The sequence below is a fragment of the Tachyglossus aculeatus genome, chromosome 5, assembly GCF_015852505.1.
Source record: "Tachyglossus aculeatus isolate mTacAcu1 chromosome 5, mTacAcu1.pri, whole genome shotgun sequence".
NCBI classification, from domain to species: domain Eukaryota; kingdom Metazoa; phylum Chordata; class Mammalia; order Monotremata; family Tachyglossidae; genus Tachyglossus; species Tachyglossus aculeatus.
This window is the reverse complement of record NC_052070.1, coordinates 65,273,503-65,298,782: the sequence shown is the minus strand read 5'-3', so window position 1 is coordinate 65,298,782 and position 25,280 is coordinate 65,273,503. Positions and strand designations below refer to the sequence as shown.

General features: G+C 44.5%; 1 protein-coding gene across 1 annotated transcript in view; it reads left to right on the top strand.

Annotated features, from left to right (window-relative positions):
- Positions 1 to 25,280, top strand: part of OTUD7A (OTU deubiquitinase 7A) — a 203,784-nt gene that overhangs the window by 67,251 nt on the left and 111,253 nt on the right. The window contains 3 exon segments of the mRNA XM_038746785.1: positions 7,347 to 7,448; positions 12,500 to 12,627; positions 18,531 to 18,643. Coding sequence (XP_038602713.1) covers positions 7,347 to 7,448; positions 12,500 to 12,627; positions 18,531 to 18,643 — 343 coding nt within the window.

Below are 25,280 nucleotides of genomic sequence, written 5' to 3'. Positions count from 1 at the left end.
CTGGCTCCATTCATTCATCCTCCCTCCCATCCCCACAGCATGTAAGTGTTGATCTGTAATTTATTTATTTATTTAGGTATATTAGTTTCTGACTCCAGACTTTGAGCTCGCTTGGGCAGGGAATGTGTCCATTTATTATATTGTACTCTCAATTCATGCATTGAATCAATTCATTCATTCATTCAATTGTATTTATTGAGCACTTACTGTGTGCAGAGCACTGAACTAAGCACTTGGGAAGTACAAGTCAGCAACATATAGTCCTTACCCAACAGTGGGCTCACAGTCTAGAAGGGGGAGACAGACAACAAAACAAAACATGTGGACAGGTGTCACATCATCAGAATAAATAAAAGTAAAGCTACATGCACGTCATTAACAAAATAAATAGAATAGTAAATATGTGCAAGTAAAATAAATAGAGTAATAAATCTGTACAAACATATATACAAGTGCTGTGGGGAGGGGAAGGAGGTAGGGTGGGGGGGATGGGGAGGAGGAGAGGAAAAAGGGGGGTCAGTCTGGGAAGGCCTCCTGGAGGAGGTGAGCTCTCAGTAGGGCTTTGAAGGGAGGAAGAGAGCTAGCTTGGCGGATGTGCGGAGGGAGGGCATTCCAGGCCAGGGAGAGGATGTGGGCTGGGGGTCGATGGCGGGACAGGCATCCAAAATACCTTTCCTCTTCGGGGGGGTACTGAGGAATGAGCATTTTGCCTATTCTAGCATATACATGTTCAGATGGGCTGAATTCAGCCCCAGCAGCTGAAGGGAAAAATGAAACAGCCCATCTCCAGTGCCACTTGCTGGCCAAACGTGGACAGTTTGGGGAAGTTAGCTAGGCACATGTCCTTGGAGAAAACAACCCAAGAAATTAATGGAATTTTCCAAGTTTTTTTTTTTTCAGTTTGATCGCACCTTACTAACAAGCCCAGAAAAATCACCACATCCTTCCATGTAGCCCATAAGCAAAAGCAGTACATTTGTAGACTGTAAGCTCAATAAATACTACTGATCGATTGACTTGTTGGCAGTCAGAGCTGCCACTTTTAATCAATCAATCATATTTACTGAGCACTTACTGTGTGCAGAGCACTGCACTGTTAAGGAAGCTCTCAAGAGAGTATGAGAGAATACTCTTGAGAGAGTACAGTGTGGCTCAGCGGAAAGAGCACGGGCTCTGGAGTCAGAGGTCATGGGTTCAAATCCTGGCTCTGTCAATTGTCAGCCATGTGGCTTTGAGCAAGTCACTTCTCTGTGCCTGTTACCTCATCTGTAAAATGGGGATTAAGATTGTGAGTCCCACTTGGGACAACCTGAACACCTTGTATCCCCCCAGCACTTAGAACAGTGCTTTGAACACAGTAAGCGTTCAACAAATACCATCATTATTATTATTACAATACAACAGAGTTGATAGCCACATTCCCCGCCCATGGTGAGCTCACAGTACAGAAGGATGCATCAACTGTCACCGATTCCAAGCCCCTGGTGTGATTGTAACCTCTGTTCGAGAAGACTCTCCCGATTGCTGCTTGCCAGATGGGTCCTACCTGCAGCTGCTTCCTGCTCAGTCACTCCAATCTACAGCACATCGCTTGAGGTTATATGGCCGTTTTTTGTAATTGTTCCATTTTTCCCCCTCGCCTGTAGCCCTCCTACTGCAGCAAACCAGATGGTAACCTCCTTTGACCCATTATCTGTCAGTCAATCGTAATTATTGAATGCTTACTATGTGCTAAGTGCTTGGGATAATACAGCATAGCAATATCACAGACACATCCCTTGCCCACCCTTCTTCTCCAGTAGAGCTTTTTTGTTTTCCTGTGGTATTTGTTAAGTGCTTATTCTGTGCCAGGCCCTGTTCTAAATTCTGGAGTAGGTACAAGCTAATCAGGTAGGATACAGTCTATGTCTCACATAGGGCTCACAGTCTTAATCTAGATTTTACAGATTAGGTAACTGAGGCCCAGAGAAGTGAAGTGAGTTTCCCAAGGTCACACAGGATTAGAACCCAGGTCCTTCTGACTCCCAGGCTGTGCTCTGTCCACTAAGCCCGATATGTTAACCTAAAGCTATTCACCCATTGAGGAAAATCTGTAGTCATGAAATGAGAAATAGGAAAACATAACATGGTGATCAGATAGAAGCTGCAGAATTCCCATCTGTGGCCTGTCCAGAAAAAGGAAATGAGCCCCTAAAGAATTTCTCAGGGAAGGTAATTGACTTCAATCGATCAATCACTTGTACTTATTGACTGCTTACTGTGTGCAGAGGACTTTACTAAGCCTTGGGAGAGTACAATATAGCAGAATTAGAGGACACCTTCCCTGCCCAAAACAAGCTTACAGTCTATTCTAAATATGAATAAATAAGTAGCTTATATAATTTAAAGATAAATGCTGGAAGGGTGGAGCAAATATCAAATGACCCAAGGTCATGGATGCAAGTGCACAGACAATGCAGAAGGGAGAACAAGCCGAGGAAAAAAGGGTTTCACTGGGTTAGACCTCCGGGAGGAGATGTGACCTTAATAATGCTTTGAAGGTGGAGAGATTGGTGGTCTGACGTTTGTGGAGAGGGAGAGACTTCCAGGATAGGGGAAGGATGTGGGAAAGGGGTCAGCAGAGAGAAGGAGAAGAAGTATGGCATAGTGGATAGAGCAGGGACCTGGAAATCAAAAGGTCATGGGTTCTAATCCCGGCTCTGCCACTTGTCTGCTGTGTGCCCTTGGACAGGTCATTTCACTTCTCTGTGCCTTAGTTTCCTCATGTGTAAAATGGGGATTGAGACTGTGAGCCCCATGTGGTACAAAGGACTGTGTCTAAGCCAATTTGCTTGTATCCACCCCAGTGCTTAGTTACAGTGCCTGGTGCATAGTAAGTGCTTAACAAATACCATAATTATTATTATTATTCATTCATTCAATCGTATTTATTGAGTGCTTACTGTGTGCAGAGCGCTGTACTAAGCACTTGGGAAGTACAAGTTGGCAACATATAGAGACGATCCCTACCCAACAACAGGCTCACGGTCTAGAAGGAGGAGATCGGGACACAGTGAGTAAACTGGCGCTAGAGGAGTGGAGTGCGGGGTCTGGGTTGTAGGAGAAGATCAGGAGGTGAGGTTGGATGGGGTGAGCTGATTGTGTGCTCTAAAGCTAAAAGTAAGGAGTTTCCGTTTGATGCAGAAGTGGATGGGCAACTATTGGAGCTTCTTGAGGAGTGGGGAAGCATTAGCTGGACTTTTTTGTTGATAAATGATTCATGCAGCAGAGTGAAATATGGACCGGAGTGGGGAGACACAGGAGGCCAGGAGCTCAACAAGGAAGCGGATGCAGTAGTGAAAGTGGGGTAGGTTAAGTGCTTAGATCTGCATGGAAACAGTTTGGATGGAAAGGAAAGGGTGGATTTTAGCAATGTTGTAAAGGTAGAAACGACCGGATTTGGTGACAGACTGTATATGTTGGTGAAATATAAGAGATGAGTCAAGGACAATGCCGAAGCTACGGGCTTGTAAGATAGGGAGGATAGTTGTGTTGCCTGCAGTGGTGGGAAAGACCAGGGGAAGAAGGGGTTTGGATGTGAAGATAAGGAGTTCAGTTTTGGACATGTTTAACTTGGCGTGTCGGCAGGACATCCAGGTAGATATGTCCTGAAGGCAGGAGGAGATTGAGATTGCAGGGCTGGAGAGAGGTCAGGGCTGGAGATAGAGATTTGGAAATAGGCTGCAAAGAGATGGTAATTGAAGCCATAAGAGCGAATGAGTTCTCCAAGGAAGCGGAGCCCTGCACCTATATACTTTTCTGAAATGTTATTTATTCATACTAATGTCTGTCTCCCCCTCTAGACTGTAAGCTCATTGAGGGCAGGGAATGTGTCTGTTTATTGTTATATTGTATGCTCCCAAGCACTTAGTACAGCGCTCTGCACACGGTAAGTGCTCAATACATATGATTGACTGACTGACTGAATAGATGGAGAATAGAAAAGGACCTAGAACTGAGCCTTGAAGGACCCCCACTGTCTGAGGGTGGGAGACAGAGGAGGAGCCAGCAAAGGGACTGAGAAGGAATGGTCAGAGAGATAGGAGAAGAACCAGGAGAGGAGGGTGTTAGCAAATCCAAGGTTTGACAAAGTTTCACGGAGAAGGGGATGGTCAACAGTGCGGAAGGGGGCTGAGAGGTCTAGGAGAATTAGGAGAGAGTAGAGGCAAGAAGACAGTCATTGGTTACTTTAGAGAGGGCTGTTTCTGTCGAGTGAAGGGGATGGAAGCCAGATTGAAGGGGATCTAGGACAGAATTGGAGAAGAGGAAGTGAAGACAGCAGGAGTAAACAACTCTCAAGAAATTTGGAGAGCAATGGTAGGAGGGAGATAGGGCAATGACTGGAGGGAGCCATGGGGTCAAGGGAGGTTTTTTTTTTTTAGAATAGGGAAGGCCTAGGTATGTTTGAAAGCAGAGGGGAAGAGGCTGTTGGAAAGCAAACAGTTGAAGATGGCAGTCAAGGAGGAAGAAGGGGGTGGGTGAACGTTGTAGAGAGGTATGAAGGGCTGGGGTCAAAAGCACCGGTGGAGGGAGTCGATTTAGAGGAGAGGCAAGAGATTTCATCTTGAGTTATTGCAGGGAATATAGGGAGAGTCGGAGAGCTCTCCAAAGATACACAGCATTGGAATTGCGGTGCCAAGAAGAACCCTTAGCCTCAAAGATTGCAGCTTTGGCAACAAAGCCAAGCTCATGACCCTTTTGATTCTGCAGCTGAAATGTTAAAAAATATTGTACAAGTAGGCAGACTGACAAATTTTTCAAGTGAAACTTGGACTTATGTGTGGTTCATTTATTATTATATATATAGATATATATATAATATTACTCTATTTTACTTGTACATATCTATTCTATTTATTTTATTTTGTTAATATGTCTGGTTTTGTTCTCTGTCTCCCCCTTCTAGACTGTGAGCCCACTGTTGGGTAGGGACCGTCTCTATATGTTGCCAACTTGTACTTCCCAAGAGTGCTCTGCACACAGTGAGAGCTCAATAAATACGATTGATTGATTCATTGCTCTTAGATATGGTATTTATTAAATGCAATCAGCCAAGTGCTTAGTACAGCGCTCTGCCCATACCAACTGCTCAGTAAATACCATCGATCGATTGATTGGTTGACCAATGCTGGGGTACTTAGGTATGAGACTGTGAGCCCGCTATTGGGTAGGGACCGTCTCTATATGTTGCCAACCTGTACTTCCCAAGCGCTTAGTACAGTGCTGTGCACACAGTAAGCGCTCAATAAATACGATTGAATGAATGAATGAGACACAGCCCCTGCCCCATTGAAGATTTACAATAGGAAAAGTCGGTATCTTTTTTTTATCAGCAGAGATTCCAGGGCCCAAAGCCATGAAAAGCAGTAAGGCCAGTGGATAGAACACGCACCTGGGATTCAGTGGTTGGTTCTTATCCCGGCTCCACCACTTATCTGCTGCGTGTCCTTGGGCACATCACTTCACTTCTCTGTGCCTCAGTTACCTCATCTGTAAAATGGGAATTATGACTGTTGAGCCCCATGTGGGACATAGACTCTCCAACTTGATTAGCTTGTATCTACCTCAGGGCTTAAATCAGTGCCTGGCATGTAGTAAGCGCTTAACAAATACCATAAAAAAGCAGCCACTGAACTGACTGAGCATTTAGATGTTGGGATTTCATAAAGACACTCTAAAAACCCTTTAAAACATTCCCAGGACTAAAGAATATGTGTGACCCATTAGCAGAGAAAGGCAATCAATCATATTTACTGAGTGCTTACTGTGTGCAGAGCACTATACTAAGGCCCGTGGGAGAGTACAAAATAACAGAGAGAGTCCCAGTGAACTACTAACAAAGCTCAATCCTCCTGTAGATTCATAGTTTGGGCTAGTTCTGCAGCCAGCACAAGCTAAGAATGATTTCCTTCCGTCTCCTGTCAAGCTATTTATTTCCTTGACTTTTTCCTGCGGTGTGCTCCTCAGCTCTTCCTTGTGGAAATACACAGGCCTCCCAATTTTCTCCTGCTTTAAATGGCAACCCAGTTTTAACTTATCACAGCCTGTGTTGTTATAAAAATGTTCTGTAAAAGGCAGGTGACGGGTTGTTATTTCACAGCCCGCAGAAAGAGGAGTTGCTATAAATGATCACACTTTATTTCCAATTATATGTTTCCCCAAAGCCATCCAGTGGCACTTTAAATTAAGGTTTCCAGATGCACATTTAATTTTGCTTTAAGACTAGTAGTGAATTCTTAAGTGTATACCATTTGATAATCCTAAGTGAGTGAAGATCGGCAACTATTTAACGTAATAGGTGTACCATTATTTCATGAATAATGTAGATGCTGAATAAATTAAGAATTAATGAACGGGTATTTTCAGTTGGAATAATTCATTCTTTAATATAGATGCGAATGTTACCAAGAAATTCTGATTGGCCAATACATAACTAGTGTAGTGTATATGTACACTAAATTTATTTTTAGTAGCACAGTAATGGTTATTAACTGTCTCATTAAATTTAAATGAAATATATGTTGAGTGCCGTAGTATTTCAGACCAAACTGTTGTCCTTTTTTGCATATTCCATTAATCCTTTTCAGAACTTTTAAAAAGACATTATCTCATCTTAATTAAAAGAATCAACCGACATGGTTAGGTGAAGAGGTTTTTCTTATTTTCAGGTAGCTCCTGATTGCATGAATATTGTTCTTTTGTCAAAATAAAGATAGAAAAAAAATGGTTTTCAAATGTGCTGCAGATGATTAAGCACAATTTATCTATTTTATTAAATTGCATGAATACAATTATATGAAAAGTTGACCATCTAGCTCTCACCCAGTTGGTGCCCAAGGATGGCCCCTCTCCCTTAATTTTCCAGTTACTAGTTAATGTGTCCTATTTCTTGTGAGCACAGAGTCCTGGGGCCTTCGGAAAAAAAAATCTAAAGTTCAACCTGGGAAATTTCTGGTGTAATCTTCCTTCCAGAGTCAAACCTAGTTTGGAGAGTTCATATTTAATTTGGATTCAGCAGGCCCGCTATTCAGAGCATTCAGTCAATCAGTCGATCAATCATATTTACTAAGCGCTTATTGTGTGCAGGGCACTGTACTAATCACTCGGGAGGGTACAGTGCGACAATATGACAGACACCTTCCCTGCCCGCAATGAGCTTGCAGTCTAGGGGGGGAGACTGCATTAAATAAAACAATAAATGATGGATATATACATGAGTGCTGTGGGACTGGGGGAGGCTGGCGAATAAAGGGGGAAAGTCAGGGGTACTTTAGGAGCTGACACCCTAAAATAAACTTTCATTTTAGGTCGCCTGAACTGGTGGTCAACGGTGTGTTTGAGTTGCAAGCGCCTCCTGCCTTTGGCCACTACCGGAGACGGGAATTGCCTCTTGCACGCGGCCTCGTTGGGTAAGTTGCGCCACTCGGACCCAGACCTCTGGAAGGCAAATAAGCCAGATCCAGAGAAAAGACATTTCTTTCCTTCCCACTGGCTTCTCCCCTGCTTTGGATCTGCTCCCCTGAACCTTCAAGCACTTAGTGCTCTGCACACAGTAAGCGCTCAATAAATACCACGGATCGATTGACAAATAAGTATGGACAGATGGTTATCATTCCTTCCTCCCTTCCAGAAACATAAAACTCCCAAACCTTTCTGTACCAGTAGCACCCTTATGTTTGGGCCTCCTGTGATTTGTTGAGCTGCTGGTAGTCAGTGTTTCATCCAAGCTTTTCATCCAGGGGCTTTTGGATAGTCTCTTGATTGGCTAAATGAGGCTGTAATTTTGTTCTAAGATGGTGAACTTTACCTGAGCCCGATGGGAGAGACGTTTGACGGGCGGTCACTTCCATTTAATCAGTGTTATTTATTGAGCACCTACTGTGTGCAGAGCACTATGTTAAGTGTCATGTCCACACAACCAGCTGCACACAGTCTTCAACGGCTATTTTGTTCCTCGCTCATAAACCTATCCAATATTCCCCTTTTGACCACATATCGAAACCAGAACTTAGGTTAGTGTTAAAAAAGTGTTTAATGGACATCTAGAACCTGAATCAGGTGTGTAAAATATACCTGCCGCACTTTCAAAACAAAGCCGAGTTCTGCAAGAGCCAAATGGTGGAACCTGTCCCACAGAACAAAATGTGACTTGCGGTTTGACTTGGGCACTGTACCGTGAATTTTGAATGTTTGTGGATATTAAGCTTTCTAATGCGTATACATATGCTTTACCGAGGTGTGTCTTTAAATGTGTGTATGAATAGATTTATAGCTGGGCTCTCGGTATGAAGATGACCTGCTGTCAGTGAGAATGTGTCAATGAGGCTGACAAGCCCCGTGTGCGTCTGACTACCCTCCTGTCACATCCATGGCTGCGTTCCTGGATTGGTTTCCCACAGTGCCTGGTGCCGTTTTAGTTCCTCCCCCATGTGTTCATAAATTCAGAAGTATCTGGAATGTGACCAGAGCATTAGGCAGATTCATCTGGGAAAGCAACAGGATCATATCAAATTTACACTTTTTGTCATTTTAATTTTGATAAGCAAAATTCGATCCCGGAGGTAAATTGATCGGTCACTCATTGTTTCTGAGGGACCTTGCTGTAAACCTGTGTGAAGAGTTTTTGGCTACACACCTCACTTTGGGCAGGGGGAGGGAGCGTGTGTGTGTGTGTATGTGTCTGTGTGTGCATACATGCACGTGGGTCAGTACCGTACACCAAGATGTGTCTGTTAGACTGTGCTGTGGTGGACTACAGCGGTCAGCCTTTGGTGGGAGCTGTGTGATTCCAAAATAATAATAATAATAATAATTTTGGTATTTGTTAAGCACTTGCTATGTGCAAAGCACTGTTCTAAGCGCTGGGGAGGTAACAAGGTGATCAGGTTGTCCCATGTGGGGCTCACAATCTTAATCCCCATTTTACAGATGAGGTAACCAAGGCCCAGAGAAGTTAAGTGACTTGCCCAAAGTAACACAGCTGACAAGCGGTGGAGCCGGGATTTGAACCCATGACCTCTGACTCCCAAGCTCAGGCTCTTTCCACTGAGCCACGCTGCTTCTCTAAAACCATCCAATCAGCTCTTCTGTTGGAAGTTGCAGGGAAATTGTAGAGAAAGAAAAAGGAAGCTACTTTTCCCAGTAGGCAAAGGGGCTGATTTGCTACATTTCACAGCTTTTTGAGGAGACGACATACTCCCACGGTCCCCTTGCAAAGGCTCAGTCAAGGCCTGACTGTCTTTTGGCTCTGAATTTTCCCAAAGCATCCTGCTCATGCCTGGCAACCAAAGCCACAGCGTGGAAAGAAGCCGCTCTATCACCAAAACAGTATATGGGAAGCAGAGTGGCTCAGTGGAAAGAGCGAGGGCTCACTAGTCAGAGGTTGTGGGTTCTAATCCCAAATCTGCCATTTGTCAGCTGTGACTCAGGGCAAGTCACTTAACTTCTCTGTTCTTCAGTTACCTCATCTGTAAAATGAGGATTAAGACTGAGCCGCATGTGGGATAGCATGATTACCCTGTATCACCCCGAGCGCTTAGAACAGTGCTTAGCACATAGTAAGCACTTAACAAATACTATTATTATTATTATTACTATATGGGGAAAGATCAACCAGAGAAATTAAGATTCGTAGTTATTTCTGGGTTTTATGGTTTAAATTTTCATTTCCTCTTTCATCCCTTCTTTCATTGAGTCCTTTCTCAGGTAAAGTATTATTTGTTGGCTATTTCTGGGTTTGGAAAGTTGAGGATGTCAGAAGGGATCAGAGCTATTTCAGTTTTCAAAAGATGGGTGCCGAATTTTCCTCTGAGCCTCGGACAGATCCCTTAACTCCTTTATGTCAGCTGAATGCCTTCAGTTTAGATCAATCAATCGTATTTATTGAGCGCTCACTGTGTGCAGAGCATTGTACTAAGCACTTGGGAAGTACAAGTTGGCAACATAGACAGTCCTTACCCAACAGTGGGCTCACAGTCTAAAAGGGGGAGAGATTTTTCCAACTGCCGAGGGATAATTGGCATAATCTCACCCTGAGTTTCCTCAAACCCCCCCCATCCTTCTGCCCAAATATCCACCCATAAACTTCCCAATCCCCTCCTGCTAACTAGTGGGGTTAACCCTTTCCCAGCCTCCTCTAGGCAACCACTCCCTCTTGCCTGTAAATTGTCTGCACTTACCTGAGGCCCGTCTGGCTACCCAGCAACTCTGAGACCGGCTGAGCATGAGTCAAAAGTAAAATTTGTGAGCCAAAACTAGACTTCATGAGTCAAAAGTAGAAGAGAAGCAGTGTGGCCTGTGGAAAGAGCAACAGCCCGGGAGTCAGGGGATCTGGGTTTTAATCCCGGCTCCGCCACTTGTCTGCCGTGTGACCGTGGGCAAGTCACTTCACTTCCCTGTGCCTCAGTCACCTCAACTGCAAAATGGGAATTGAGACTGTGAGCCCCATGTGGGACAGGGATTGTGTCCAACCTGATTTGTCTGTATCCACCCCAGCGCTTAGTACAGTGTCTGGCACATAGTAAGTGCTTAACAAATACTATAAAAAAATAATTTAAACCCTGTCGTCAGTTTAAGAGGAACCAGCCCTTCTTAGGTCTGGATCATCTCTATGAAAAGGCAGAGGGGTATATTTCTTTTTTTTTTAGCTGAAGACCCTTGAAGTGCAGCTTTGGAAAGAAAAGGAAAGGTTGCAGCGTCCTCTGAGTGCCCACAAAGCCACAGTTCAGGTGCAAAGACCCCAGACACAGTTGTTTTGTGCTGGGCACAGGGTAGAGGCCAAAGAAATCAGTATATCCACTTTCCCTTGGTACTCAGCACTTGGGTCTGTCCACCTCCAGCAGCAGGGATAGCATTTGAGCTTTTATTGTGGGCATTCAGAGTGAGTATGTTTGTTGTGTTCCTGACCATTCAGTAGGAGAGGATGACAGCGGGGCACAGGACGCGAAGGCTTACTACACTCACGCTGGATGATTTTACCCCTAACTCCGAGCTACTGCACAGCATGGTGGGTCAGGCCCTGGAGAAATCAATCAGGGACAATGCAGCCTGATGCTCGTAACCTGTTCTTTTCTTCCACATTCATTTTGTATTGACATTTCAAAACACCCACCCCACCGGACTAATGTCGGGAATCAGCAAGTCTCTCTCTAAGTATTTTGAGCAGGTTATTTAAAAACTCTGATCAGTGCGCAACAAGAGGCTTGAGTAACCAAAGTCAGAGTAAACTCCGTCAAGTTAGTCAAGCCTTAATCAATCAATCAATCAATCGTATTTATTGAGCGCTTACTATGTGCAGAGCACTGTACTAAGAGCTTGGGAAGTCCAAATTGGCAACACATAGAGACAGTCCCTACCCAACAGTGGGCTCACAGTCTAAAAGGGGGAGACAGAGAACAGAACCAAACATACCAACAAAATAAAATAACTAACCTTAACTAACCTTAGTCCCCCCGCCCAACCCTACCTTCCTTGCATTGACTCTCCAGCCCAAAGAAATCACCCTGGTTTCACTCGTCCCAGAGATCATGAATCGTGAAGGCTTGGATGACCCCAGAAGCAGGCAAGGCGAGGTTATCTCCAACATATCACAGCTAAAAAACAGCCTCCCTCACAACCCAAAGCCCAGTTAAGAAATTGTGACACTTCAGGGAAGCTTTGTTAGTGATGCTAGGAGGTTATTGGTTATGGGTAGGGAATGTGACTGCTAATTCTGCTGTATTGTACTTTCCCAAGCACTTAGTACAGTACTCTGCACTTAGTAAGCACTCAAGAAATGCCATTGATTGATTGATTGATTGGTATGGGAAATGATCATTCTTTTTAACTTGATTAGCCCCCAAATCATTCAGTGGAGGGAGCTGAGACCATCATTTCATGATTCTGGGGGAAATCCAGGAACTTTCTCCTTGGGATGCACCAAGGGTAAGAAAATTGGTAGACTGTGACTTTGTCGTCCGTTGATGTTTGTCAGCAGCGGAAGATGGAGACCTGGGGAGTAGTGTATGGCAGTGGCTCAGCTATGTCCCCAAAGGTCTGTAGCTCTTATCCTTTCCCATCTGCTGGTTGTTATTTTGAAAATGAAAAACCAGATCCTGGACCCAGAAGATTTTGGCTCTCCACCACCTAGTCGAAGTCATGCAAAAGCAGCTTGCCGGTTGATGTGGATGTTATTTTCATATTTTAACCAGCTTGCATCAAAGCTACATTCTTCTTCCCTGAGCTGTTTACATGGATGGGTTTCATTAGGAAATCTTGAAAAGAATGAAAGAATGAATTATTCACCAAGGAGGAGAAGTGAGCGATTAATTAAGAAGTGATTGCCATCCCCAAAGACCCAGGATGGCTGTGTGAGGCGCGGTTTTTGATGAAATCTTCACAGTTCCGCCTCCCTGCTTTCCTCTTCATTTCTCTCCCCCCTCCTCCCCACTCTTGTTCATTCTGGGTTTTCTTTGTGCCTTAGGGATGTGGGGGTTTCATGACAGGGACCTGGTTCTGCGGAAAGCTCTCTACACAATGATGAGGAGCGGAGCTGAAAAGGAAGCACTGAAGCGCAGGTGGAGATGGCAGCAGACCCAGCAGAATAAGGAGGTTGGTATTCATTCACTCGTATTTATTGAGCGCTTACTGTGTGCAGAGCACTGTACTAAGCGCTTGACCCCCACTTCCCTTGCCCACTTGAGGACCAAGCTCCCAGACCTGCCCTGGGGCACTAGCGATGAGGTAACCGAAGTCAGGATCCAGACAGCCTCGAGATGGACAGGGCTGAAAACCAGGGCATCATTTATAAATCTTGTCTTATGTGAGCCCACTTTTAGACTGTGAGCCCACTGTTGGGTAGGGACTGTCTCTATATGTTGCCAACTTGCACTTCCCAAGCGCTTAGTACAGTGCTCTACACACAGTAAGCGCTCAATAAATACTATTGATTGATTGATTATGCCGTCGAGTCGTCTCCAACCCATAACGACACCAGGGATACATCTCTCCCAGAACGCCCCACCTCCATCTGCAGTCATTCTGGTAGTGTAAGGTAAGGTAAGAGAAGCAGCGTGGCTCAGTGGAAAGAGCCCGGGCTTTGGAGTCAGAGGTCACGGGTTCAAATCCCGGCTCCGCCAATTATCAGCTGTGTGACTTTGGGCAAGTCACTTCTCTTCTATGGGCGTCAGTTCCCTCATTTGTAAAATGGGGATGAAGACTGCAAGCCCCCCGTGAGGCAACCTGATCGCCATGTAACCTCCCCAGCGCTTAGAACAGTGCTTTGCACATAGTAAGCACCTAACAAATTCCGTCATTATTGTTATAATACACATTATATATACATTATAATATGCATTATAATTATGGATACACAGGAAACTGTGTATCCATACGGTTTTCTGGGTAAAAATCCGGAAGTGGTTTACCAATGCCTCCTTCCGCACAGTAAGTTTGAGTCTCCACTGTCTTGCATGCCACTGCTGCCCAGCGCAGGTGAGTTTTGACTTGTAGCAGATTCCCTTTCACTTGTTAGCCACTTCCCAAGCTAGGAATGGAATGGGTAGGCCTCTGCTTGATTCTCCCTCCCATAGTCGAGACTGGTAGAGTACTGGAAACTCTTCAGTTGAGACCCTGAGAGGGGAGTTTATAAATCACCTGCACCCAAACTTCCCAAGTGCCCAGGACAGTACACCACACCAAGTGGATGCTCACTAATTGTTACTACTACTAGGTGCCAAACATTGTGCAAAGTGCTAGGTTGTTACCAGATTATCAGGTTTGACACTGTTTCTGACTCTCATGGGGAAGTTACCGGAGAAGCAGGGTGGCCTAGTGGAAAGAACCCAAGCTTGGGAGTCAGAGGATGTGGGTTCTAATCCCAGTTTGCCACTTGTCTGCTGTGTGACTTTGGGCAAGTCACTTGTCTGTGCCTTAGTTCTTTATTCTGCAAAATGGGGCTCAAGACTGTGAGCCCTGTGTGGGACAGGGACCGTGTCTAACCTGATTATGTGGTGTCTACCTCAGCAGTTAGTAGAGTGCCTGGCACATAGGAAGTGCTTAGCAAATACCATTGAAAAAAGACAGGGGCAGGGACTGTGTCTGACCAGATAATCTTGCATCTACCTCATTGCTTGGTCCAAAGTAAGCACCTAACTAATAATAATTGTGGTATTTGTCAAGCACTTGCTATGTACCAAGCCTTGGGGTAGAGACAAGATAAACAGTTCAGATTAAGACTGTAGGACAGGAACTGTGTGCGACCTGTTTAGCTTGTATCCACACCAGTGCTTAGACTGGCCCATAATAAACATCTAATGAATTTAAAAAAAGATAGGGGGAGTGGGTGCCCTATCTCCAGTTTACAAATGAGGAAACTGAGGCACAGAATGGTTGTGACTTGCCTAGAGCCCTCCATCTGGGATTAGAATTTGGGTTCTTTTGACTTCCAGTTTCACGTCTTTCCACACATTCGCACTGCCTCCCCTTGGTCAGTGAAAATTCAGTCCTACCATTTCCCGGGAAAGACATATCAGAGTTATTCAAACTCCAGTTCCAACCCCCTGAAGAGAGGCTTGTTTGGAGCCCCAGGCAGCCAAGGAGAAATGGGAGCAGGGCTAGCACCTGGCCGAAATGCCTCTTATGAAGTGGCATGTCCAGCCTGTGGCCTCTCTCTTGGCATCTGCCCCGTGGCCATTTACCCGATCCTGTTTGGCATTTCCGCTTCTCTCTTATAATAATAATAATAATAATGGCATTTATTGAGCACTTACTATGTGCAAAGCACTGTTCTAAGCGCTGGGAAGGTTACAAGGTGATCAGGTTGTCCCACGGGGGGCTCACAGTCTTAATCCCCATTTTACAGATGAGGTAACTGAGGCCCAGAGAAGTGCAATGACTTGTCCAAAGTCACACAGCTGGCAAGTGGCAGAGCTGGGATTTGAACCCATGACCTCTGACTCCAAAGCCCGTGCTCCGTCCACTGAGCCACGCTGCTTCTCTTCTTCTCTCACTTCCACCACTACAGGGGAGCAAGGCTTCTTAGAGTCACTGGCTGGTGGATTTAACCCATTAGACCTAGCACACGGTCACTCAGTTGTGATCTTATTTATTGAGCACTTAATGTGTGCAGAGCACTGTACTAAGTGCTTGGGAGAGTACGATACAACAATGTAAGAGACACATTCCCTGCCCATAATGAGTTTACAGGGCAACAAGGAGGCCCAGTGAAGAGTACTCTGACAAAGGATCCTGAATTATTTTTTTTTTTTGTGCTCTTTGGAGCCTGGCAGGGCAAAGTACTCCCTAAAGGGTTACCTGTCCTTCCGTTTTGCTGATTTAGAAAGGGCCCAACTATTCACATTCCTCTAGCAGCAGCGGCTTAGATCCAGTCTGGTTCATTCATTCATTCAATTGTACTTATTGATCATTTACTTTGTGCAGAGCACTGTACTAAGCACTTGGGAGAGTACCAAATAATAATGAACAGATACATTCAGCGGGGTGTAGTGCATAGACCATGGGCCTGGGAGTGAGAAGGTCATGGATTCTAATTCTGCCTCTGCCACTTGTCTGTAGTGTGACCTTGGGCAAGTCACTTCATTTCTCTGTGCCTCAATTATCTCATCTGTAAAAAGGGGATTGAAACCATGAGCCCAACATGGTACAGAGGCTATGTCCATTCCAATTTGCTTGTATCCACCCCAGCGCTTAGAACAGTGCCTGGCACAAGTGCTTAACAAGTACCATAATTATTATTCCTTGCCCAAAATGAGCTTACAGTCTGAAGTTCTGTGGCAGCTTCAGTCCAGACATCTGAGGTGGTTCTTTGATCCCTCTGGCAATCATAACTCCTCCCCTCACCCTGCCAAGCGGAATCCTCTCAGGGTTTATCACATTGGTGCTTTTTAATGTTATTTTTAAAGGAAATTTAATAATCCATTGAAAAATAAAATTATACCTACACATGAGCCCACTTAGACACATATCCCATACAAACTTGATCCATTTCAGGAAAAACAGTCTTGTTCACGTGGTAGCTGTAAGCAATGCTTACTGTCCAGAAAACTGTGGGATAAACTGGTTCAGAGATGGGTTATTTTCACAATGGAGGGCAAGGAAACAACAATAAAAATGGTAGGACAAAGATTACTTTGGGGGCCCCAAGGAGGGAGGAAAATCACAAACTATTCTAAGGTTGCTATAGTTTCTGGCCCTTCTCCATCCCTTCAGTTTGGGAAAAGAGAACAGAGGTTGGGAAGCTGCATGGTCTAGTGGATAGAGCCTGGGCATGGGAGTCAGAAGGATCTGGATTTTAGTTTCCACCACTTTTCTACAGTGTGACCTTGGGCAAGTCACTTAATTTCTCTGTGCTTCAGTTACCTCATCTATAAAATGGGGATTAATATTGTGAGCCCCATGTGGAAAGGGAACTGTGTCCAATCTGCCTAGTTTGTATCTACCCCAGCACTTAGTACGATGCCTGAAACCTAGTGAGCACATAAAGCAGCATGGTTCAGTGGAAAGAGCCCAGGCTTGGGAGTCAGAGATCATGGATTCTAATCCTGGCTCTGCTGTGTGACCTTGGGCAAGTCACTTAGCTTCTCTGAGCCTCAGTTACCACATCTGTAAAATGGGGATTAAGACTGTGAGCCCCATGTGGGACAACCTGATCACCTTGTATCCCCCCCCCAGTGCTTAGAACAGTGCTTTGCACATAAGCACTTAACAAATGTCATTATTATTATAAAGAATGCAAAAAAAAAAGATTCTAGCTGTGTGAGGGAAGGTATGCCAGCAATCAGGGGACTGCCCTCGTTTGCTATGCAGAAGGTTAGTATTTATTCCCTACCATGTATTGGTAAGCTTGGAAATAAACAGTGACCTCGGGAGCAATTATATGACTACAAGACAAGGTAAATTATTCACCAGTTACCTTGGGCAAATTATTTCCCCACTCTGTGCTTCAGTTTTTCCCTTCAGATTATTCCAAGCTGTCTGTCTTTGCCTCCCCAGTCTAATTGAAATACCACCCCAAGATTATAAGTGCCGCGAAGGCAGGGATTATGACTTACAATTCTACTATGCTTCCTTAATGATAGTACAGTGCTCTGTGCACAGCAAGCACTCAATAAATACCATTCATTCATTGAATCGTATTTATTGAGCACTTACTGTGTGCACAGCACTGTACTAAGCGCTTGGGAAGTACAAGTTGGCAACACATAGAGACGGTCCCTACCCAACAGTGAGCTCACAGTAAATACCACTGATGGATCACTCAAAGCTTATATATTGTCATGCCCTCAGTCTCCATTTCTGGGAGATAATGTAGGAACATTGGAGTTAGAATCCATTTTGTTATGCATCTAAGCTCTAAGAAAATCCCCATCACAAAATTATTACTGAGCCTTAGACCAGCTGCAGGGGATTTCTGCCAGCCTGACATGGAACCTGTAGGTATTAACCATCATCAGAGTGGATACTGCTTTCCTAGGGCCCCCATAAGGGAACTTCACCACCACTTTCCCGTGGAACAGGAATTGCCCCTTCTGAGGTATGTGAGCTCAGGCCTTCCCCCACCTTCTAGCTATTTGGAACTGCCCTACACTCAAATTTATCTCACCTTCTTTCTATCTGGAACCATATGAGACTCGAGTTTCTATTCATTCATTCAGTCGTATTTACTGAGCATTTACTGTGTGCAGAGCACTGTACTAAGCACTTGGGAAGTACAAGATGGCAACATATCGAGGCAGTCCCTACCCAACAACAGGCTCACAGTCTAGATTGAAGTCTCAACCCAAGCCAGGAGAGAATAAACGGCCCATTATTCATTCAATTGTATTTATTGAGCGCTTACTATGTGCAGAGCACTGTACTAAGCGCTTGGGAAGTACAACTTGGCAACACATAGAGATGGTCCCTACCCAACAATGGGCTCACAGTCTAGAATTAAGAACATATTAATGGTGCAAGGTAACTCAATAAAAATAATAATAACAATGGTATTTGTTAAGTGCTTGCAATGTGCCAGGCACTGTACTAAGCACTGGGGTGGATACAAGTAAAGTAAGTTGGATACAGTCCCTATCCCACATGGGGCCCACAATCTTAATCTCAGATGAGGTACTGTACTAAGCGCTGGGGTGGATACAAGTAAAGTAGGTTGGACACAGTCCCTATCCCACATGGGGCTCACAGTCTTAATCTCCATTTAACAGATGAGGTAACTGAGGCCCAGAGAAGGGAAAGGACTTGCCCAGGGTCACACAGGAGATAAGTGGCAGAGCTGGGATAATAACCCAAGGCCTTCCAACTCCCGGGCTTGTACTCTAGCCACTAGGCCATACTGCTTCTCTCTTTATAATGGAAGTTAGGAGAGGAACCAAGAGATCTGAATTCTGATGACCGCGGCATTAAAGCCTCCCTTCTAATGGAACAAGGTGGGTGGATAATGCAAAGGGGACTGTGTGACCAGTTACAGAACCTGAAGCCTTCACTTTTGTCTCCCTTAGTCTGGGTTAGTTTACACAGAAGAAGAGTGGGAACGAGAATGGACTGAGCTCCTGAAACTGGCTTCAAGCGAACCCCGCACTCATTTCAGCAAAAATGGAGGCACTGGTGGGGGGTAAGTGACTCTTCCAAGGCCTCTGCTTGACCAATAATTTGGCTGCCAAAATGCATTTCCCAGAGTTGAAGATATGCAGAGTACATTCATCCATCTTAAGGGTGCTTGAGTAGTCATACTTTTCTGTTCAGTACTGTGGATAATCTATTCTAAGGTGGGGTGTGTGTGTCTGTGTATGCGACAGAGCATGCAAAACAGAGACAAGAGTTGTGTCTGTGTGTGAGAGAGGTATGTAGAATTCATCCACATCCATCTCACCAGTGCTTGATTATTCATAGGTTCTGCTACGTGCTATTGATTCATTCATCCATTCAATCGTATTTATTGAGCGCTTACTGTGTGCAGAGCACTGTACTAAGCGCTTGGGAAGTCCAAGTTGGCAAGTTGATAATGTGTTCTAGTGTGTGTTTGTATGAGATTGCATGTGTGTTTGCGTGTGTGTGTATGAGAGAGAGAGAGAGATGAGTTCTGAGTGTGTGTGAGATCAGTTCTCGGTGGGTATGAGAAGCAGCGTGGTTCATTGGCTGCTTGAAAGTCAGAAGTTGTGGGTTCTAATCCTAGCCCTGCCACTTGTCAGCTGTGTGACTTTGCGCAAGGCATTTAACTCCTCTGTGCCTCAGTTCCCTCATCTGTAAAATGGGGGTGAAGATTGTGGGCCCCATGTGGGACAACCTAATTACCTTGTATCTACCTCAGTGCTTAGAGCAGTGCGTGGCGCATAGTAAGCGCTTAACAAATACCATTGTTATTATCAGTTGGGTGTATGTGTGTGAGATAGTGTGTATGTGTATTTATAGTGCATCTATCCATCTTACCTCTGCTTGACTATTCATAAGTTTCTACTGAGTACAATTGATAACGTATTCTGGAGGGTGTGCATGTGTAAAAATTATGTCCCCACCATCTTACCTCCTTCCCTTCCCCACAGCACCTGTATATATGTATATATGTTTGTACATATTTATTACTCTATTTTACTTGTACATATCTATTCTATTTTATTTTGTTAATATGTTTGGTTTTGCTCTCTGTCTCCCCCTTCTAGACTGTGAGCCCACTGTTGGGTAGGGACTGTCTCTATATGTTGCCAGCTTGTACTTCCCAAACGCTTAGTACAGTGCTCTGCACACAGTAAGCGCTCAATAAATATGATTGATTGATTGAACAAGAGGGAGAAAAAGAAAGAGAGAGAGAGATACGGGTTACGTGTGTGTGTGTGTATGTATGAGAGAGTTAGAGTGCATACCTTCCCCTACATAATTGAGTTCTTGGTTTCCTTGGTTTCTGGAAGTGTCTATTTCTCCAGCCGGCACCCTCAAGTGGCTTTCCATGGCTGGCAGTCCTCTGAGCTAGTTAGCAGCAAGACATCGCATGCCCAAGTTAGGAGACCTGGAGAACGATGAGCCAGCTCGAGTATTTCAGTCCCAGAAAAGAGCCAAGCAAGAGTTGAGTGGCAGCAAGGTCCTCCTGGACACAGGGAGAGCCTTGTCCGCGTCGGTTGAGTTGTTATTCTCCAGAGCAAAAGAGCCACGGCAGCTGGAAACCCAGTGCCAAACAGCGCATCCGGGAGGGGCTCGGGGAGTGGGAGGTATTTGGCCTTGGGCCCAGCTTGTGGAAGAAGATCCCTCTCCCCTCGATACATTTATTTCCAAGACAGTTGCCTGGTTCACATGAATCATTCCTCCCTCTGCTCCTCTTGCCAAATTCCTGGCGATGAAATCTGGGCTGCAGGAGAACTGAGAAGGGGCCAAGGAGAGGATGGGCAGAGCAGGAATAGTCAGAAGGATCTGGGTTCTAATCCTAGCTCCACCACTTCTCTGCTGTGTGACCTTGGACAAGTCACTTAACTTCTCTGTGCCTCAGTTCCCTCATCTGGAAAATAGGGATTATGAGCGTGAGCCCTATGTAGGATGGGGACTGTGTCCAACCCGATTAGGTTGTATCTACCCCAGCACTTACAAAAGTGCCTGGTACATAGTAAGCACTTAGCAAATATCATTATTATTATTATTATTATTATCATAGGTGCTTCTAGAGTGTGTGAAATCAAAGTTGTTGGGTTGCTATCAGGATAACCGCAGCTGACCTGTATTTGATCTTGTTATCTTGTGCCTACCTTGGTGCTTAGTACAACACTTGGCACGTAGGACCTAATAAATACCATTATTATTAGAAAGATCAGACAGAAATCTGTAGGAGTAAGTTTGAAGTCATTTGGATCGAAGTGGATTAACGTGTCATTCCACACCATCCAATCTGATTGCTTTCATTCTTCTCTATTGTTTTACAAGTCATAAAACCAATAACACCTAACCCCATGGTGGCAAGTTTATATATTCACTGCATACAGGCATGGCTTGAAATACCGGTTCTCCTTCCTACTTAGGCTATGTGGGATAGGGACTATGTCCAACTTTATTAAGTTGTATCTACCCCAGCGCTTAGCACAGCACCTCTAGACTGTAAAATCATTTTGGGCAGGCAATGTATGTACCAACTCTGTTACATTGTACTCTCCCCAGTGCTTAATACAGTGCTCTGCACATAGTAAGCGCTCAATAAATATGATTGATTGGCACATAGTCAATCAGTAACAAACATTATCCCAAGTATATCTTTGGATGAGAGAGTGAAGTGGGAAGCGTTCCACATGGAGGAGAAATCCAGTGTTCTGGTCTGTTGGAAACGACCCCCTTTTTACTGCTCAAGCAGTGTGGCCTAGTGATGAGAGCGTACACCTGGGAACCAGAGGAACTGGGTTCTAATCCCAGCTATGCCTCTTTCCTGCTGTGTGATCATGAGCAAGTCACTTCACTTCTCTCTGTCTCAATTACCTCATCTGCAAACTACCGTAAAATACCCATCTTTCCTCCCCCGTTAGTTTGTGAGCCCCTCCTCTCCTCCTCTCCCACTGCCTTCTCAGTTGCCCTGACTTGCTCCCTTTCTTCATCCCCCAACTCAGCCCCACAACACATATGTACATATCTGTAAGTGATTTATCTATATCCACATCTCTCTCCCCCTCTAGATTGTAGGCTCATTCTAGGCAGGGCTATGTCTGTTTATTCATTCATTCAATCATATTAATTGAGCGCTTACTGTGTGCAGAGCACTATACTAAGCGCTTGGGAAGTCCAAGTCGGCAACATATAGAGACGGTCCCTACCCAACAACGGGCTCACAGTCTAGAAGGGGGAGACAGACAACAAAACAAAACATGTGGACAGGTAAGTCGTCAGAACAAATAGAATTAAAGCTAAATGCAATCATTAACAAAATAAATAGAATAGTAAATATGTACAAGTAAAATAAATAAAGTAATAAATCTGTACAAACATATATACAGGTGCTGTGAGGAGGGGAAGGAGGTAGAGTACTCTCCCAAGCACCTTGTATAGTGCTCTAAACACAGTAATCGCTCAGTAAATGATTGATTGATTGAATGAATGAACGAGTGAGTGACCTGGTGTCTGAGGCAGAACTTCAACCAGGGACAGTCAATCAATCAATCAGTGGTATTTATTGGGTGCTTACTGTGTACATGCACATAAACCTCACAACACATATGCACATATCTATAAATTGGCATAGTGGCTAGAGCACGGGCTTGGGATTCAGAAGGTCGTGGATTCTAATCCTGGCTCCGACACTTGTCTGTTGTGTGACCTTGGGCAAGTCACTTCAGTTCTCTGTACCTCAGTTATCTCTAAAATGGGGACTGAGACTGTGAGCCCCATGTGGGACAGGGACTGTGTCCATCCCCAGCGTGGCTCAGTGGAAAGAGCCCGGGCTTTGGAGTCAGAGGTCATGGGTTCAAATCCCGGCTCCGCCACTTGTCAGCTGTGTGACTTTGGCCAAGTCACTTAACTTCTCTGGGCCTCAGTTCCCTCATCTGTAAAATGGGGATTAAGACTGTGAGCCCCCTGTGGGACAACCTCATCACCTTGTAACCTCCCCAGCACTTAAAACAGTGCTTTGCACATAGTGAGCACTTAATAAATGCTTTCATTATCCACCCCAGCGCTTAGTACAGTGCCTGGCACACACTGAGCGCTTAAGAAATGCCACTGTTATTATTATCATTATCATTATTATAAATTACTTATATTAATGTCAGTCTTTCCCCCTAGACTCTGAGCTCATTGTAGGCTGGGAAAGTGCCTACCAAATTGTACTTCCCAAGCGCTTAGTACAGTACTCTGCACACAGTAAGTGCTAATAATACGATTGAATAGAATGAATGAACTCTGTTGTATTGCAGTCTCCTAACTGCTTAGTACATGTTCTGCACACAGTAAGTGCTCAGTAAATGCTACTGTTGATGCTGCTGATTATGCTGTGTGCAGAGTATTTTACTAAGTACCGGGAAGAGGACAGTTCTGAGCCTGTTTTTAGATAGGGTTTGTCTTTATCTGTTGCCAAGTTGTTCTTTACAAGCACTTAGTACAGTGCTTTGTACACCGTAAGCGCTCAATAAATACAACTGAATGAATGAACAGTACAACTGGTAATAATGGTAATAATAATAATTGCGGCTTACTATGTACCAAGCACTGTACTAAGCACTGTGGCAGATGCTGTATGAGTAGATCGGAGACGTTCCCTGTCCCACATGGGGTTTACAAACTAAGGGGGACCTACCCTCATTTTAACAGAAGAGGAAACTGAGGCACAGACTTGCCCAGGGTCGCACAGCTGGTCTGTGGCAGAGCTGGGATTAGAACCCAGGTCTTCTGACTCTCAGGCTTGCGCTCTTCACTTTTTCTTGAGGCATCATGGTGCGGGGGGAAGAGAGCTTTGGCATTTAAACTAATAAGAAGCACAGACTTTTGTAGGCAGCCTTCATTTTAAAGGAATTCCAGTGAGAAAAAAAGAATGGTTTATGGGATATGTCACATGCTCAAGAAATTCCTTGAGCAAAAAAGGTTTTGTATGATTTTAAAATTGCGGAAGCGACACGGCCTATTATCATCTTTCTGTTTTAGAACCGGTGAAACCTAGTGCTATGGAGTTTCAACGTAGACGCAGTTCTTCTTCATTTGCTCAGTGCACCTCTTTATCTTGGAGCACATGCTCTCATCAGTTTCCATAACTAACTGCTGTTCTATAGCTGGATGGTCTTTTATTCTCCTTTTCATTCACACTGTTGCCTGTTTTGGCTTCTGTTTCCAATGGAGAAAATGGGGTGTCAGAAGTAATTAGACAAAGCGGAGGTGTAAACCACAGTGGAAAAAAAAATAATTTCTTCAGAAAGTGCTCCGACCATCATGGGGCTTGAACCAGATGGTTTACTGTCAGTTTTTAACCGCTTAACGCCAGACCTAGGACTTTTCTAACACATAGCTTGGATGGAAAAAGGTATGGAGTAGAATTATGGGACAAGAGATTAAAATCAGAATCATATTTTGTTGTCTTGGGTTGTTTGGATGATGATTTCTCTGGTGTTTTGCAGGAATTTTTTTTAAATAACCCAGTCATGAACTCAGCCTCCTGAAGCTTACTGTCCAAGCTTAACTGTCCCCAGTTAAGGCAATGAAAATTGTGTTTGATAAACATTTACAATGTGTCAAACCCTGTTCTAAGTGCTGGGGTAGTTATAAACTAATCATGGACAAAGTCCATGTCCCACACAAAGCCGCCAGTCTTAGTCCCCATTTTACCGATGAGGTAACCGAGTCCCAGAGAAGTAAGATGACTTGCCCAAGGTCACACGGCAAACAAGTGCCAGAGCAGGGATTAGAATCCAAGTCCTTTGACTCCCAAACCCGTGCTCTATCCACTAGGCCACACCACCGCCCTGCTGAGAAACCTAGTGCAACAGTACAGGTCTTTTGGTTTGTCTTTGTGTAGAAATTGGACATTGAGCAATAACTTGATTGTGGAGTTATTCTTTCAAGCTAAATTTTCAAAGCCTAACCTAGATCTGGTAAGAATTTCTAAGTGTCTTCTCTCAGTAGAGCTAAAATATGATGGAAAACGGACTCGCTAGATTTTCCAGCTAAATTCTCAGAAAAGGAGAGGGCTGTCCACAGATACAGGTTTGCATCAGGCAGGCAGCAAGGTAATGATCTTAGTGGGTTTCTACTGAACTAGGTGTTGTTGTTTTTTAATATGAACAGCGTGCGAAGATCAAACCTACCCCTAGAGTTGACTGTTTCATTTTGTGCCAAGAAACTTTTTAGAAACAAAATTAGAGATGTATCCAAGGTACCTCAGAAAAGAGGTACCAGGCTAAAGCTCCAGGAAGTCCATCTAGGGAAAAATAATCCAACTCAAACACAAGAAGCAGCACGGCCTAGGGGATAGAGCACAGGCCTGGGAATCAGAGGACGTGGGTTCTAATCCCAGCTCTGTAACTTGTCTACTATGTGACTTTGGTCAGGTCGGTTCACTTGTCCGTGCCTCAGTTTTCTCATCTGTAAAATAGGGATTCAGTACTTGTTCTCCCTCCTGCTTAGACTTTGAGCCCCCTGTAGGGCCTAATTGTTTTGTATCTACCCCAACACTTAGTACAGTGCTTGGCACAGAGTAAGCATTTGACAAATACCACAGTTATGATTATGTTGATGATGATTCATTCAATCGTATTTATTGAGCGCTTACTGTGTGCAGAGCACTGTACTAAGCGCTTGGGAAG